This window comes from Ovis aries, chromosome 3, assembly GCF_016772045.2.
Source record: "Ovis aries strain OAR_USU_Benz2616 breed Rambouillet chromosome 3, ARS-UI_Ramb_v3.0, whole genome shotgun sequence".
NCBI lineage: Eukaryota > Metazoa > Chordata > Mammalia > Artiodactyla > Bovidae > Ovis > Ovis aries.
The window spans coordinates 218,888,130-218,902,292 of record NC_056056.1 but is presented as its reverse complement, the minus strand read 5'-3'; the positions used below and the strand labels follow the sequence as shown (position 1 = coordinate 218,902,292).

The following is a 14,163-nucleotide window of genomic DNA, read 5'->3' as shown; positions in this document are numbered from 1 at the left end:
GCTCTGGGCGGTGGTGGTCTTTTCCATCCCTGGACAGTCTAAATGCTGGAGAAGGGGCTTCAGTATCTGTAGGTACAGTCACCCTGAGGAGTCCCAAATTTTTTAGCACCAACAACCCCTTTATTATTTTTTCAGCTAAGGAACCCACCTTTTGCTAAAAAGTGGTTATTTCTCAAGGACTTATTTAAACACTCAAAGCTGCTTCTGACTGTATGTAATAGCTAGCCAGTGTTACTCAACACAAAAGCTTCAGCCTTAGTTACCCGGTGCAGCTGTTAGGCTTTGGTAAATAATGAAAATTTGTCCCGGGTTCCCCAAATTCCTCTGTGGATCCACAGGGGCCTGAAGACCCTGGGTTGTAAATCAAAGACCTATTTGTTCAGCAGATAAGAGATAGGACGGCAGGGGCAAGAAACTGCAGCTACAGCCAACTCGAGAGACTTCAGCCATCTTCACACAGAGCTGATGTTTATTTTGTTTTTTCATAATCTGATTATGCTCAGTGGACAGCACATCTCCAGGAACCTCCCAGAGCCTGGGGATTTGGGCTGTGGTCGCAGACCATGCAGGGGTCTTCACTGGGACTGGGAGGCTGAGGGCTTTCCCCGGGCCCATCTATGGATGGGAAAGGAGGAGAGGCTGCAAGCATCACCATTTCTTAAGTTAGGGCTTTCTCCTTTCTGTCCTTCCTCCAGGCCCTGCAAAAAAGGAAAGCAGCAATGAACTGGCTGACAGAACAGACCTCTAACCATATACTGAAAGAGAATTCCACAGAGGCCCTACCAAATATGGCAGGAGAAAGGCAGCTTTGAGTACATTCAGTTATTCATTCAATATTTACATTCACCAGACCCTGCACTGGGGCCCCAAAGATATTAAAAAAGTTTCCTGCACCAAGAATGTAGTTGAGTGGAGTTTAGGGTATATCTTAAGAGTATAATCCTGAATACCACAAGAGGTACTGATCAGTAAGGGGGCAGAGCAGTCACTTTCAAGTGGAGGGATGAGGAAAGACACCTTCATCAAAGATAGTGAAGAACTGGCAGAAACAGCACAGTGGGAAACAGCCTTTCAGTCAGGAGGAACGATGGGCTGCTACTGCCTGGGAGTGGGGAAGAGGGGGGGGAATTCAAGAAACAGTGAATAACCGGGGATAGCTATGTGGAAGCTAATATGGAAGATGAGGCTGGAATAACAGGTGTAACCAGATCATGCCAAGCCTTAAAAACCAGACCAAAGAGTCAGGAGGGTACTTATTTACAACAATAATACAGCCAGTCAGCACATACTAGGGCACTGGAAGTCAACACAAGAAAGCTGAATGGATCTGGCCCTGGGGAAAGGTTTGTGAGCAGTGTGTGAGCCAGGCTGCAGCGCCTGTGTACAGACTACTGGTAACGAGCTCACTGATAAGGACCTGTAGTTTCTAAATTTCAGTGTGGAGCTGGTGAAATGAAGCTGTGATGGGTGTGTAAGGCATATTAAATTATCTACAAAGTTTGTGGGTTGAGAGAATTGAGGGTACACAAAGGGCAAATGAGCTTCCCTAGTGACTCAAACTGCAAAGAATCTGCCTGCAATGCAGGAGACCAGCGTTCAATCCCTGGGTCAGAAGGGAAGATTCCGTGGAGAAGGGAATGGCTACCCACTTCAGTATTCTTGCCTGGAGAATTCCATGGACAGAGGAACCTTGAGGGCTACAGTTCATCAGGGTCACAAAGAAATCAGACACAACTGAGCGACTAACACTTTCAAAAGGCAAATAGAAAAGGGTGGTTGGGATTCAAGCTGGTTAGAAGAGATCCCAGTGAATTTGTAAGTCTATAAGATAATTTCCTTCATCCAACATAGAGAAAAGGTGACATAAAAGACATTAGTCAGCAAGTGTGTCTATTCATTAAAAGTCTGTGCTCCTGCTGGGAGTGTCCAAACCACATCACAGTTCCGATGCTCCACCCCACTTCGGGCTCCTGGTCCACATGTGGGGGAGAAGCAAATCTTACCTGTCAGTCATCATCGTCGTCGTCCTCTGGAACAAAAATGTCATGTTCCTCAAGTAGAGCAGCAAAGTTCTTGCTAATGAGTGTCCCAACATAGAGAAAGGGGATCACAATGGAGAACACGCGGAGAAGGCCGAAGGACATCTGCAGAGAGTCAAGAGTGCTGGCTGTGAGCGCCAGGGCCCACTGGCAAGACCACACAGGGCCTGGCCCTCTCAGGGGCATTCCCTCCTGTGGACCTCAGATTTATCATAAGCAACTTGATTTTAAAGTCCTTGGAAAAATTTGGAGCAAGAAAAATGATTAGAAGAAAAGATAAAGTGATTCTATGGCCATCAAACTGTCTACCAGAAAGAAAAAGACAAGGCACTCTTCCAGACATCTAAAAATTAGGGCACTAGCTATTAATTACTTGCAGATGCTTTTAAACAAGTGAGAAAGTACTAGGAGGTGGACAAGGGAAATAATAGTTCAGTTCTGCTTGGGTTAAGTCACTAAATACATGCAAACGGATTACAAAATTATGAACATGTACACTTAAGAGAGATTCTGTACAGTTCTTTAACTGGTTCCCTGGTGCCTGACAAATTTGACTTCACTATATTACATTTTAGAAACAGGTGTATTTTGAAAATTGAGTATGTCGTTATAGTAAAAGACTTTAAATAGACTTGGGAAGTTCCAATAAAATCTCAACATTTCCTCTCATTATTTCCTTACAGGGGTTCCCCCCGCAAAAAAATGTTTTTCAATCGTGCCTCTTTAAAGGCAGCTTTCCCCTAACATGGACCCTGTTTCTTGCTGTGAAACAGGCTTGAACTCATTCTGTGTAAGCTTGCGTCGGCCAAAATAGCTTTAAAGTAATTTGTTTTTGTTTTGCAACTCTCACACAGCCCTGGAATTTAAAAAAAAAAAAAAAAAAAAAAAAACCCTTGTATAAGGGATTGTTCTTATTTTACTGAAAAAACTCCAAGGGTACTGAGGGCATGTAATAACACTCAGTAATGGGAAAACAGGATCTGGTGGTGGGAGCTGTACCAACAGGAAGTCTGAATTTCAGAACCTAACTCAGCTGTTAGCTTTGCACACTGGCTTCACTACTCTGGCCCCTCATTTTTCACTTGTAAAAACAGACTGTAATAATTCCCTGCACACCTAGTCACATGAATTAAATACTAGGTCCAAACACAAAATGATAAGGTCTGTCCCAGGAACCGTTTATTTACAAATTCGTTTTTCATCCCATCAACTACGAAGTAGAGACGTAACAAGACTTGTCTATACTGTATGCATAAAGCCGAGTCTTTTGGCTCCAAAGAGCCAGGGCACTGCGCTCCTCTGGATGAACTAGTGCAAAGTGCCACCTTTCTCCGCTCTTGACCCCCATCTTCTGTCTCCCTGTACCCTGCTCAATAGCGACTACTAACTCAACCAGCCACTTCCTCCCACTTGTCAAAACTAGCAGTGCATCAGCGCAAAACTTTGTCCTTGATACGGCTTCCGCTCTAAGGCAGTCGTTCGACTGGCCTTTGCTCCTGTCGATCAGCGTCAACCTGCACACACTCCCCACAATGATTGGCCTCGGCCCCTTCGCCCCGCCTCCAGGCAGACACTCACTTTCACCGGTTTGGGCAAAATGGCGCCGCTGCGAGTAACGATGACTGACCTCGTCGGTACCAGACTCTGACCTGAGCAGCTCCGTCCGGCGGAGACATCACCACCTTTCCTCAGGCTCAGCCCGCTTCGGGAAGCCCCAGATCCGACGCGTACCAACGCCAGCCACCGAGCCGCTCCTGACGCCATCTCCCAGCTCCGCCCCTAGTCCGGGCCCCAGTACCCCACTGCCCGGCCCCAGTGACACCCTCAGGAAGAACGCCGCCCAAGCCTCGCGAGTCTGTAGATATCAAACGAGAGGTCCGGCTCACAGACTTGCGCAGTGCGCCTAGTTCCTGCTGCGGCACATGGTGACGTCACGAGGATGACGCCAAGGGCCGGGTACATCCCTCATTCCAGGCTTGGTGAATGGGACCATCTGACTGGGGTTGTTCCTGTGGAACTTGCAGATTTCTGTTATTGTTCCCGCACCCGGGACAACCAGGGCTTGGCCGAGCAGGGAGTTACTGAAATGAAAGACCAGTTTAACTGAACTTCAAACTGTCGTATTTTTTAAACACTTAAAAAATACAGTTCAAATTTATTACTTGTGCTACTGAAATGATTTTGGAAATTTATTTCATGCCACGGTATATGTTATGTACAACGAAATGGAAAATATATCTGAAAAGGGGGAATATATATCTGAAAAGGGGGGTAGTGGGGGCTTTCACACAAACTGCTAAAAAAGAACCAATACAAGTAATAAACATGGTGTTTTAATCATATAAAAAGCACTGTAACAATAAATATAACCAAAAACCCTATAATATCTGCGTATAAAACAAGAGATACAGGCTGTGGGGCTCCCAAACAGGGCTAGGAAGGTAGCCTCTCTTCTTAGGAAACAAACCTAGCTTCCTTGGAGCAGGTCCTGGACCCTGGGCAGCATTGCAGCCTCCTGGACTGAAAGAGGCTCTTAAGCTGAAGACTCTAGGCCTAGTGGACCCCTCGTCAGGTCTCATAAAACCCCAGTGAGGGAAAGAGGCTAAGGGAGAGATTGTGTATACTGGACCAGGCTCTGAATCTTCCATCCAGCCGCTGCTACCAGAATCCTTAGGATGCCAGGCTGATCGGCCTCTGGCCCTGTCTACCCAGTCACTTTGCCTCTCAGAACAACTGGTAAAGAAAATGCTTGGCACCATGTTGGTGACAGTAGAAACCAGAGGGTCTTGGCAGATACATGCTGGGTAATAAGAAAGACTGAAGGAGTTCCTAGGGGTTTCTGGATCGGGAATACCTTTAGGGACCCAGTCAAGAGAGAAGAGTTGATCACAGGGTGCCAGGAATCCTATGTCCAAGCTCCTAAAATGCCCAGGACTGAAATTCAAAGTCACTGACTTTCCCAGGGAGCCCACTTCAGCTTCCCACTTGGCAGTTGAGGACAGAGTTTCTGCTAACAGAAAAGCTACTGGCCCCTCCTGAGGCAGTGATCAGCACCATCTGCTGACAGGGCAGTCAGGGAAAGAAGAGGGGCCCTAACACTTTCTAATCAAGATAAATCCCTCTTCACTAGCTAAAGGCCCTCTCTCTCCAAAGGGCCCTGTCTTCACTGCAGGATAGGGGTCCCACCATGTTCAATCTTCTCACCACTCAGGAGGAGCCTGGCCCCAGAAACCCCTGTGACACAGTAAATCTACTTTTTCTGACAGTGTCAGTCCCTCAAGCCAACACTGCAGGCAACTTTGGGTATTTACACAAGATTCCCCATGTTGGAAACTGTAGAATCATACAGGTGAAGGCGGAGTGACCTGTGGTCATGTGATATAACCCACTTCATTAAATCCCCTGAGAGAGGGACAGTCCAGCACAGTCAGCAGACCTGAGTCTTGCCTTGTGACTGCTAAGCAAGCCACCTCTCCTCTCGGCCTCAGGAAATAAATGGGTTGAAAGTTAATGATTTCGCAGTTCCCTCTAGGTATGAAGGTGGACTTGGAACCTGGGGGAAAAAACCTTAAAAAGCAGGAAGGAAAGTGCTCACCTCAAAAGCAACTTCAGAAACCAGTTTAAAAAAAAAAAAAAAAGAACCTGTAAAACCTTAAACTCCTGAAAAAGCACTGGCCCTGGCGTCCTGACCAGCAGGACAAGGGCTGAACCTGAAGGGCCCAGGCTCAGGGTCTGTCCTGGTCCTTGCATTCTGGCTGGTTCTCCTGGGCCCTCTGCAGCCAGGCCCGCCTCAGCTCCATAATCTCCCGGCCGTACCACTCATGCAGGGTAGAGAAGCAGGAGGTCTCAGGGGACACGGGGCTCTGCCCCCTGCCTAGGAGAAGGCTGGCAGGGCCCTGCAGCTCCCACTCGGCCAAGCCCCGCCCTGCTGGCCGGCTGCCCACTTCTTCCACCAAGCCCATTGGGCTGCAGTCTCTGGAGAGGGAGTGGCCGTTCTCCAGGCCAGGAGACCAGCAGTCAGGAGCCTGGGGCTTGCAGCGGCTGGAAACGGCCTTCCAGGATGAGCGGCGGTGCAGGTCCAGGCTGTGGCGGGCTTCACGCAACTGGCTCTCCAGCTCTCGCACCACCAGGCGCATGTAGCCAAAGCTGGCCCGGGACAGCGCCTTCACCCAGGCCTCCTGGGCCGCCGGCCCATCTGCCGCGAGCAAGTGTGGGCGCACCCCAGGAGCGTCGAAGCGGATGGCGAAGGCAAACTCTTCAGGCACTGGAGCCTCGGCCAGCTCCACCGTGCAGCCCTCCAGCACCACGAGGCTCAGAGGCGCCCGGCCCTCTCGACTCTCAAAGGAGAACAGCAGGTTGCCCTTGAGGACAAACCAGCACCTTCGGCCAGCGCCACTGGGGGAGGGTGGCATCCCTGCGCCTCCCCAGGTGCGCAGGAAGCCTGTGTGATCTGCCGGGGAGTCGCTCAGTGCATAGTGGGCCACACTCCTCTCATTCAACTTCATGGCTCCCATGAGAACTGTGAGATGACAGAGGCAAACAGCGATCAGAGAGGGAGGTGGTGCTTGCACCCCGTGGGAAAAAGAGTCCTGGCTCTGGAGGAGACCTGGGCCCCAGCCCGGTGGCCTCTTCTTACTTTCTGTGCCCTGAGGTTCTCAGTGTCTCCATCTGTGAAGTGGGCTAGTCTCCCTGCCTTTGTTCTCAAAGGGTTGTGAGGATCATGCAAAAACAAACAAACAAACACACACTTGGTTATCAGAGGACTCAGAGAAAAGGAAAATGTCATTTGTGTCAGACCAGGAAGTATGGCAGGGCTGTGAACAGCTTTTTAAAACCCAAAGGAAAAGGCATCAGCTGGGCTGAAATGGACTCATAAAAACCAGACTCTTAAAAACCACTTTGCTTACATCACCCCCTAATCTGAGGGCCCCTTAGCTCCAACCCTGAAGCCAAAATCCAGGGTTTTCATGGGCTGCGTGGGTCCCTGTTGGCCTCTCATTTGATGGCACAGTAGTCCTTTAGCTGCCTGCAGGGCCAGATAGGGCTGTGCTGGGGCAGGCCTGCCTCATTCCTCGATCAGTGTGGGTTCAGATAGGGACCTTCTCAGGAAACAAGTACAAACACAGGGCGTGGTGGAGTAGGATCAACCTCAACTACCAAATGTTGGTGCCCCATATGTGTGTGCTAAGTCACTTCAATTGTGTCCGACTCTGTGACTCCATGGACTGTAGCCTGCCAGGCTCCTCCATCCATGGGATTCTCCAGGCAAGAATACTGGAGTGGGTTGCCATTTCCTTCTCCAGGGGATCTTCCCGACCCAGGGATCGAACCCAGGTCTCCCATGTTGCAGGCAGATTCTTTACCATCTGAGCCACCAGGGAAACCCACACAAGTGGCATATAATCCAACTGTTCTGACTCACAGAAAACTGAGACCAGAACAGTGAAGGTGAACTTCCCAGGATCACGTGGCCAGTGAGAAGCAGAGCCTGGTCTCCTGATTCCCTCACCTCTTTGGGGGCAAGTCCTGGCAGTGACCCACTTACCCGCAGAGCTCCCTGGGCAGGGGTGGGGGCCTCTCTTGTCTGGCCACACGGCTCAGCCCTTTGACCACGTGGTTTCCAGGACACCTGCAAAAGAATTCAAATACAGTCAATCCATCCTAAAGGATTGGACTTACTCCTACTCAGCTTCCTATTCAGCCTCAGGTCAAATGAAACCACCACCTCCTCCAGGAAGCCTTCCCTGACCCCTGATAATCTACTGCCCTGCCCAAAATACACATACGCACATAGGTCCACCCAGGACTTGGGTCCTGCACTTGGGAGCAATTTAAGGATCTGAGTCCCATCATCCTGATCATCACTCTTTGGACCTCAGCACCCTGCCCTCTAAGGCTAGGTCAGAGTTAAGTACCCACATAGCTTGTTGCTTTTCCCTTTTAGTACTTGCCACATAGTTTATCTGTCATCTTTAAGTGACCTAATTTGAGAGGCCTGCCCTGATCACTATATGTAAGGTGGTCCTGATCAGGAAGGTGGTCTGATCTAAGGTGACCCAACAGCAGCCTTCATCCCATAATGATCTTTGTGTTTACAGCCCTGTCCACAGCCGCAGAATGTCTAGAACCAACCAACTGGACTTGGTTCCGGTGGAACCTCCCCAATATCCAGCCCTTTGCAGGGCTTGGGGAGGCCCTCAGAAAGTATTTGTTAAAACAATTGAATACAATAGTGGACAAAATAAAGCCCCTCCTTCCTGAAAACCACATTTACGAGGGGGAGGCACAGTGTAAAAAAAAAAAAAGGACAAAAATAAATAATAATTAGTGTCTTTTTAAATTAATTAAATAACGTGAAGACCCGTCTTGATAAGGGCTATGGAGAGAAGCAAGCAGGGTCCTGAGATGGGGGCTGGGCCGGTCTCCGTTGGTGGTTGGAGGAGAAGGAAGAGAATAACACAGATGGTTGGTTCCTTGAGCAGTAGCCTCACCTCCCGGCCGTCCAGCACTGGGGCGCGGAGAGGAGATCCGGAGCCGACCTAACTGTCTCCGCTCCCCAGGGAAGGGCGTCTCCTCCCCACCCGCCTCCCCGGTTAACGAGGCCCGCATTGCAACCCCGGCGGGAATCCGCTGCACTGCATTTTTCTAGATTCTTTGTTAGAGGATCGGCGGGCTGGGGCGTGGGACCCACTGGCCATGGCCACCGCGGGGGGGTGGGGGTGTCTGACCCGCTGTCGCCCAGAAACGGGGTGGCCTCACCGGGAGCTCCGCGGCCAGCGCCGCAGACTCTGGGCGCGGCTGCCGCCTTGGTTTCCCCATCGCGCGGGGAGCGGCCCCGCCACGTCCCCGCGGGCCACGCCTTCCCGGGGCCGCCTCCTCCCGAGCCCGCCGGGCCCGCTCTCACCTCCACGCCCCCGAAGCCCAGGAGCGCGGCCCGCGGGCTGGCCCGGGGCCATTTAGACTCCGGACCCCAGGCCTCCGTCCGTCCGGGCTGCTAAACGTGGCCGCGGGAGCCGAGAGACCCCGCCTGGGCGGCTCGAGTTACCGCCCTCACCCCTCCCCGCCCACGACTCACTAGGCCCCGCGATCCACGCCGGGGGGAAACTGAGGCCCGGCCGGCTGTGCCCGGAGTGAGGCCCAGTGCTGGTTGGCGATGGCCGGCCTCGAACCCAGAGTCCCAGCTCGGGCCATCCGGGGGCCTCGGACCATCCGGGGGCCTCGGACCCAGGCCACCTCCCAAGAACTTCGAGACCTTCTCTTTCCCCCTCTCCAGCCCCCCTCTCCCCGCCCGGCCCACTTCTCGCACAGAGCCAAGTCTGGGACGGCCTCGGCCCAGACGCCTCCTCTGGGCGGGCTCCTATCCAGTCCTCGAGGCCCAGCCCAGCTTCCCAGTCACCCAACCCGGCCCCCTGGAGTCGGCTGGATCTCCGCTTCCGGGGTGGGGGGGATTATTCATTTCTGCTCCCTTCACTCCTGCCAGCCTGGAGCCCATCTTCAGTGCCCAGGCTCTGCCTGGGGTCAGTGGACAGCTAGGCCTGCTGTAAAAGGACGCAGGAGTGCACAAGCAAAGACAGGGGGAGGCGTTCCTGACAGCCCTGGGAGCCTGGTGAGCTCAGACAATCCACCCATGAACTTGCGGGTTGTCACCTTGCAGAGTTCTGGCCCTGGCAGTTCCTGCAAGAACGCTCCTCCTTCCCAACCCTACCCCAAGGCTCTTAACTCCTCCAAGGTCCTTCACATTATTTAGGCCTCAGTTCCTGTCCCCTCCCCAGCCATGAGAAAGCAGCCTGCCTGCAGGTCTCTATCACATCCTTGGTTTGTATTTGCGTGAAAACACTAACCACTTATATAGAAAAAGTTCCTTACATTGATGCTTTTATTTCCTGTTTATTATCTGTCTCGTCCACTAACTTTTATTCAGTTACTAATAGACACCATAATAAATGAGATAGGAGGCAATAAGTTCTGTGGAAAATATAGAGCAGGGGCAAGGAGTCTGGGAATGGGGTGGGGGGTGCGGTAGGAAGGTTGCAATTTTAAACAGAAGGGTCACAGTAGGCCTCACCCAGAATGTGACATTTGAGAAATAATTGAAGGAAACCAGGGAGCCAGTCATGCCAGAATCTGGAGAGAGAGCATTCCAGGCAGAAGGAACAGCTAGTGCAACGGCTCTGAGACCTGTTGTATTTGAGGAACTGAAAAGAGACCCGTGTGTGTGTGCGTGCGTGTGTGTGTGTGTGTGTGTGTGTGTGTGTTGGGGAGTGGCAGGAGCAGCAGGATATGGGCTTAGAATGTGTGGGGTGGGGCTTTGTAAATCTGTGAGGGTTGCTACTCCAGACTGAAATGAACAGCCATCACCAGGTCTTGAATGAGGTTTTGTTTTTTGTTTTTTGTTTTTCTTTAATAATTATTTATTGTGCTCTATCTTCATTGCTGCCGGGCTTTTCTCTAGTTGCAGGGAGCAGGAGCTACTCTCTAGTTGGAGTGTGCGGGCCTCTCATCGCCACGGCTTCTCGTTGCTGAGCCCTGGCTCTAGGGTGAGAAGGCTTCGGTAGTTCAGTTCCCAGGCTCCAGAGCAAAGGCTCAATAGTTGTGGCTCCTGGTAATGTCCAGTCTTCCTGGACCACCGATCAAATCCGTGTCTCCTGCATTGGCAGGGAGATTCTTTACCACTGAGTCACCAGGGAAGCCTTCGAGTGAGGTCTTGAGCTATGTTTTAAAGGATTTCTCTGGCTAGTAGGAAGAAAACAATATGAGTGGAAGCAGACCAGTGAGGAGGATGCTGGAGTAATCCAGGCAAGATGTGATGCGGGCTGGGAGAGTAGAAATGGCCAAATTCAGTTTTGTTTGCTTGATAATTTTTTTGGACGCACTGCGTGGGCACGCAGAAGCTTCCTTCCCCAGCCAAGTATGGAACCAGCGCCCCCTGCGGTAGAAGTCAGTCAGTCAGTTCAGTCGCTCAGTCGTATCCGACTCTTTGCAACCCCATGAATCGCAGCACGCAGGCCTCCCTGTCCATCACCATCTCCCGGAGTTCACTCAGACTCACGTCCATCGAGTCGGTGATGCCATCCAGACATCTCATCCTCTGTCGTCCCCTTCTCCTCCTTCCCCCAGTCCCTCGCAGCATCAGAGTCTTCTCCAATGAGTCAACTCTTCGCATGAGGTGGCCAAAGTACTGGAGTTTCAGTTTTAGCATCATTCTTTCCAAAGAAATCCCAGGGTTGATCTCCTTCAGAATGGACTGGTTGGATCTCCTTGCAGTCCAAGGGACTCTCAAGAGTCTTCTCCAACACTACAGTTCAAAAGCATCAATTCTTCAGCACTCAGCTTTCTTCACAGTCCAACTCTCACATCCATACATGACCATAGGAAAAACCATAGCCTTGACTAGACGGACCTTTGTTGGCAAAGCAATGTCTCTGCTTTTGAATATACTATCTAGGTTGGTCATAACTTTTCTTCCAAGGAGTAAGCGTCTTTAATTTCATGGCTGCAATCACCATCTGCAGTGACTTTGGAGCCCCCAAAATGAAGTCTGACACTGTTTCCCCATCTATTTCCCATGAAGTGATGGGACCAGATGCCATGATTTTTGTTTTCTGAATGTTGAGCTTTAAGCCAACTTTTTCACTCTCCTCTTTCACTTTCATCAAGAGGCTTTTTAGCTCCTCTTCACTTTCTGCCATAAGGGTGGTGTCATCTGCATATCTGAGGTTATTGATATTTCCCCCGGCAATTTTGATTCCAGCTTGTGTTTCTTCCAGTCCAGCGTTTCTCATGATGTACTCTGCATATAAGTTAAATAAGCAGGGTGACAATATACAGCCTTGACATACTCCTTTTCCTATTTGGAACCAGTCTGTTGTTCCATGTCCAGTTCTAACTGTTGCTTCCTGACCTGTATATAAGTTTCTCAAGAGGCAGGTCAAGTGGCCTGGTATTCCCATCTCTTTCAGAATTTTCCACAGTTTATCATGATCGACACAGGGAGTCTTAACCACTGGACCACAGGGAAATTCCTCAGCATGGGGTTTGAAGGTGGAGAGTACTAGGTTTGCACAGAGACTGGACGTAGGGACTGAGGGGAAGAGGAGCCAAGGAGAACTCTAATATTTTGGCCTGGGCATCTGAAAGGAAAGTTGCCAGTAACCTGAGATACGAAAGTGGCAGGTTTTTGGAGCCAGTTCTGTTTGACATGCCTTTGACCATCCAAGTGAAGGTGTCAAGAATAAAGTGTTTGTTATCTAGTCGTTGCTCAGTAGGACTGTGATGAATGAAAACGGAAAGAATGCAGAGTGTCTGGATGAGCATAATGGGTGGCCCAAGTGTCAGGCAAGATAGGAGAGTCTCCTGGCGAACAGTCTTTTGGACTCTGTGGGAGAGAGTGAGGGTGAGATGATTTGGGAGAATGGCATTGAAACATGTATAATATCATATATTAAACGAATCACCAGTCCAGGTTCGATGCATGATACTGGATGCTTGGGGCTGATGCACTGAGATGACCCAGAGGGATGGTACGGGGAGGGAGAAGGGAGGGGGTTCAGGATGGGGAACACGTGTATACCTGTGGCAGATTCATGTTGACGTATGGCAAAACCAATACAATATTGTAAAGTAATTAACCTCCAATTAAAATAAATAAATTTAAAAAAATAAAAATAAAAAGCGGTTCATAGCACCTATTCATCTTCCACTACAGTTTCTGAGTGGTTTACTATGGGCCATACTCCAGGGCATGCTCTCATTTTTCTTTAAAAACGCCCTCAGCAAGTATCCATGCCACAGCTATTAAATGAGCATCTACAGTACCCTATTCAGAAGACTCTTGAGTGTCCCTTGGACAGCAAGGAGATCCAGTCCTTCCTAAAGGAAATCAGTCCTGAATATTCATTGGAAGGACTGATGCTGAAGCTGAAACTCCAAAACTTTGGCCACCTGATGCAAAGAACTGACTCCTTGGAAAAGACCCTGAGGCTCAGGTCAGTCGCTCAGTCTGGTCTGATTCTTTGCGACCCCATGAATCGCAGCACGCCAGGCCTCCCTGTTCATCACCATCTCCCAGAGTTCACTCAGACTTACGTCCATCAAGTCGGTGATGCCATCCAGACATCTCATCCTTGGTCGTCCCCTTCTCCTCCTGCTCCCAATCCCTCCCAGCATCAGAGTCTCCCCCAATGAGTCAACTCTTTGCATGAGGTGTCCAAAGTACTGGAGCTTCAGCTTTAGCATCATTCTTTCCAAAGAAATCCCAGGGTTGATCTCCTTCAGAATGGACTGGTTGGATCTCCTTGCAGTCCACGGACTCTCAAGAGTCTTCTCCAACACCACAGTTCAAAAGCATCAATTCTTCAGCACTCAGCCTTCTTCACAGTCCAACTCTCACATCTATACATGACCACAGGAAAAACCATAGCCATGACTAGATGGACCTTAGTTGGCAAAGTAATGTCTCTGCTTTTGAATATACTATCTAGGTTGGTCATAACTTTTCTTCCAAGGAGTAAGCGTCTTTTAATTTCATGGCTGCAGTCACCATCTGCAGTGATTTTGGAGCTCCCCAAAATAAAGTCTGACACTGTTTCCAGTGTTTCCCCATCTATTTCCCATGAAGTGATGGGACCAGATGCCATGATTTTTGTTTTCTGAATGTTGAGCTTTAAGCCAACTTTTTCACTCTCCTCTTTCACTTTCATCAAGAGGCTTTTAGCTCCTCTTCACTTTCTGCCATAAGGGTGGTGTCATCTGCATATCTGAGGTTATTGATATTTCTCCCAGCAATCTTGATTCCAGCTTGTGTTTCTTCCAGTCCAGCGTTTCTCATGATGTACTCTGCATATAAGTTACATAAGCAGGGTGACAATATACAGCCTTGACATACTCCTTTTCCTATTTGGAACCAGTCTGTTGTTCCATGTCCAGTTCTAACTGTTGCTTCCTGACCTGCATACAGATTTCTCAAGAGGCAGGTCAGGTGGCCTGTATTCCCATCTCTTTCAGAATTTTCCACAGTTCATTGTGATCCACACAGTCAAAGGCTTTGGCATAGTCAATAAAGCAGAAATAGATGTTTTTCTGGCACTCTCTTGCTTTTTCCATGATCCAGTGGATGTTGGCAATT

At 49.9% G+C, this 14,163-nt stretch overlaps 2 protein-coding genes across 7 annotated transcripts; both read right to left on the bottom strand.

Moving 5' to 3' along the window:
* Positions 1-451: 451 nt before the first annotated feature.
* On the bottom strand, positions 452-3,843 carry SMDT1 (single-pass membrane protein with aspartate rich tail 1). Its single transcript, XM_027968167.2, has 3 exons — positions 3,618-3,843; positions 2,004-2,144; positions 452-698 (listed from the first exon to the last, which is right to left on the bottom strand). Exons 1-2 carry the CDS (start codon positions 3,801-3,803, stop codon positions 2,007-2,009), a joined length of 324 nt encoding a protein of 107 aa, XP_027823968.1. The 5' UTR covers positions 3,804-3,843; the 3' UTR covers positions 452-698; positions 2,004-2,006.
* A 372-nt stretch (positions 3,844-4,215) lies between these two features.
* On the bottom strand, positions 4,216-9,300 carry PHETA2 (PH domain containing endocytic trafficking adaptor 2). Of its 6 annotated transcripts, none has more exons than XM_027968164.3 (3): positions 9,115-9,300; positions 7,585-7,668; positions 4,216-6,558 (listed from the first exon to the last, which is right to left on the bottom strand). In XM_027968164.3, exon 3 carries the CDS (start codon positions 6,551-6,553, stop codon positions 5,765-5,767), a length of 789 nt encoding a protein of 262 aa, XP_027823965.1. In that variant the 5' UTR covers positions 6,554-6,558; positions 7,585-7,668; positions 9,115-9,300; the 3' UTR covers positions 4,216-5,764. The 6 variants fall into 6 exon arrangements, with proteins under 6 accessions (XP_027823965.1, XP_027823962.1, XP_042103751.1 ...); XM_027968161.3 differs by lacking the exon at positions 9,115-9,300 and adding an exon at positions 8,944-9,068; XM_042247817.2 differs by lacking the exon at positions 9,115-9,300 and adding an exon at positions 8,531-8,904.
* Between the last annotated feature and the right edge of the window lie 4,863 nt (positions 9,301-14,163).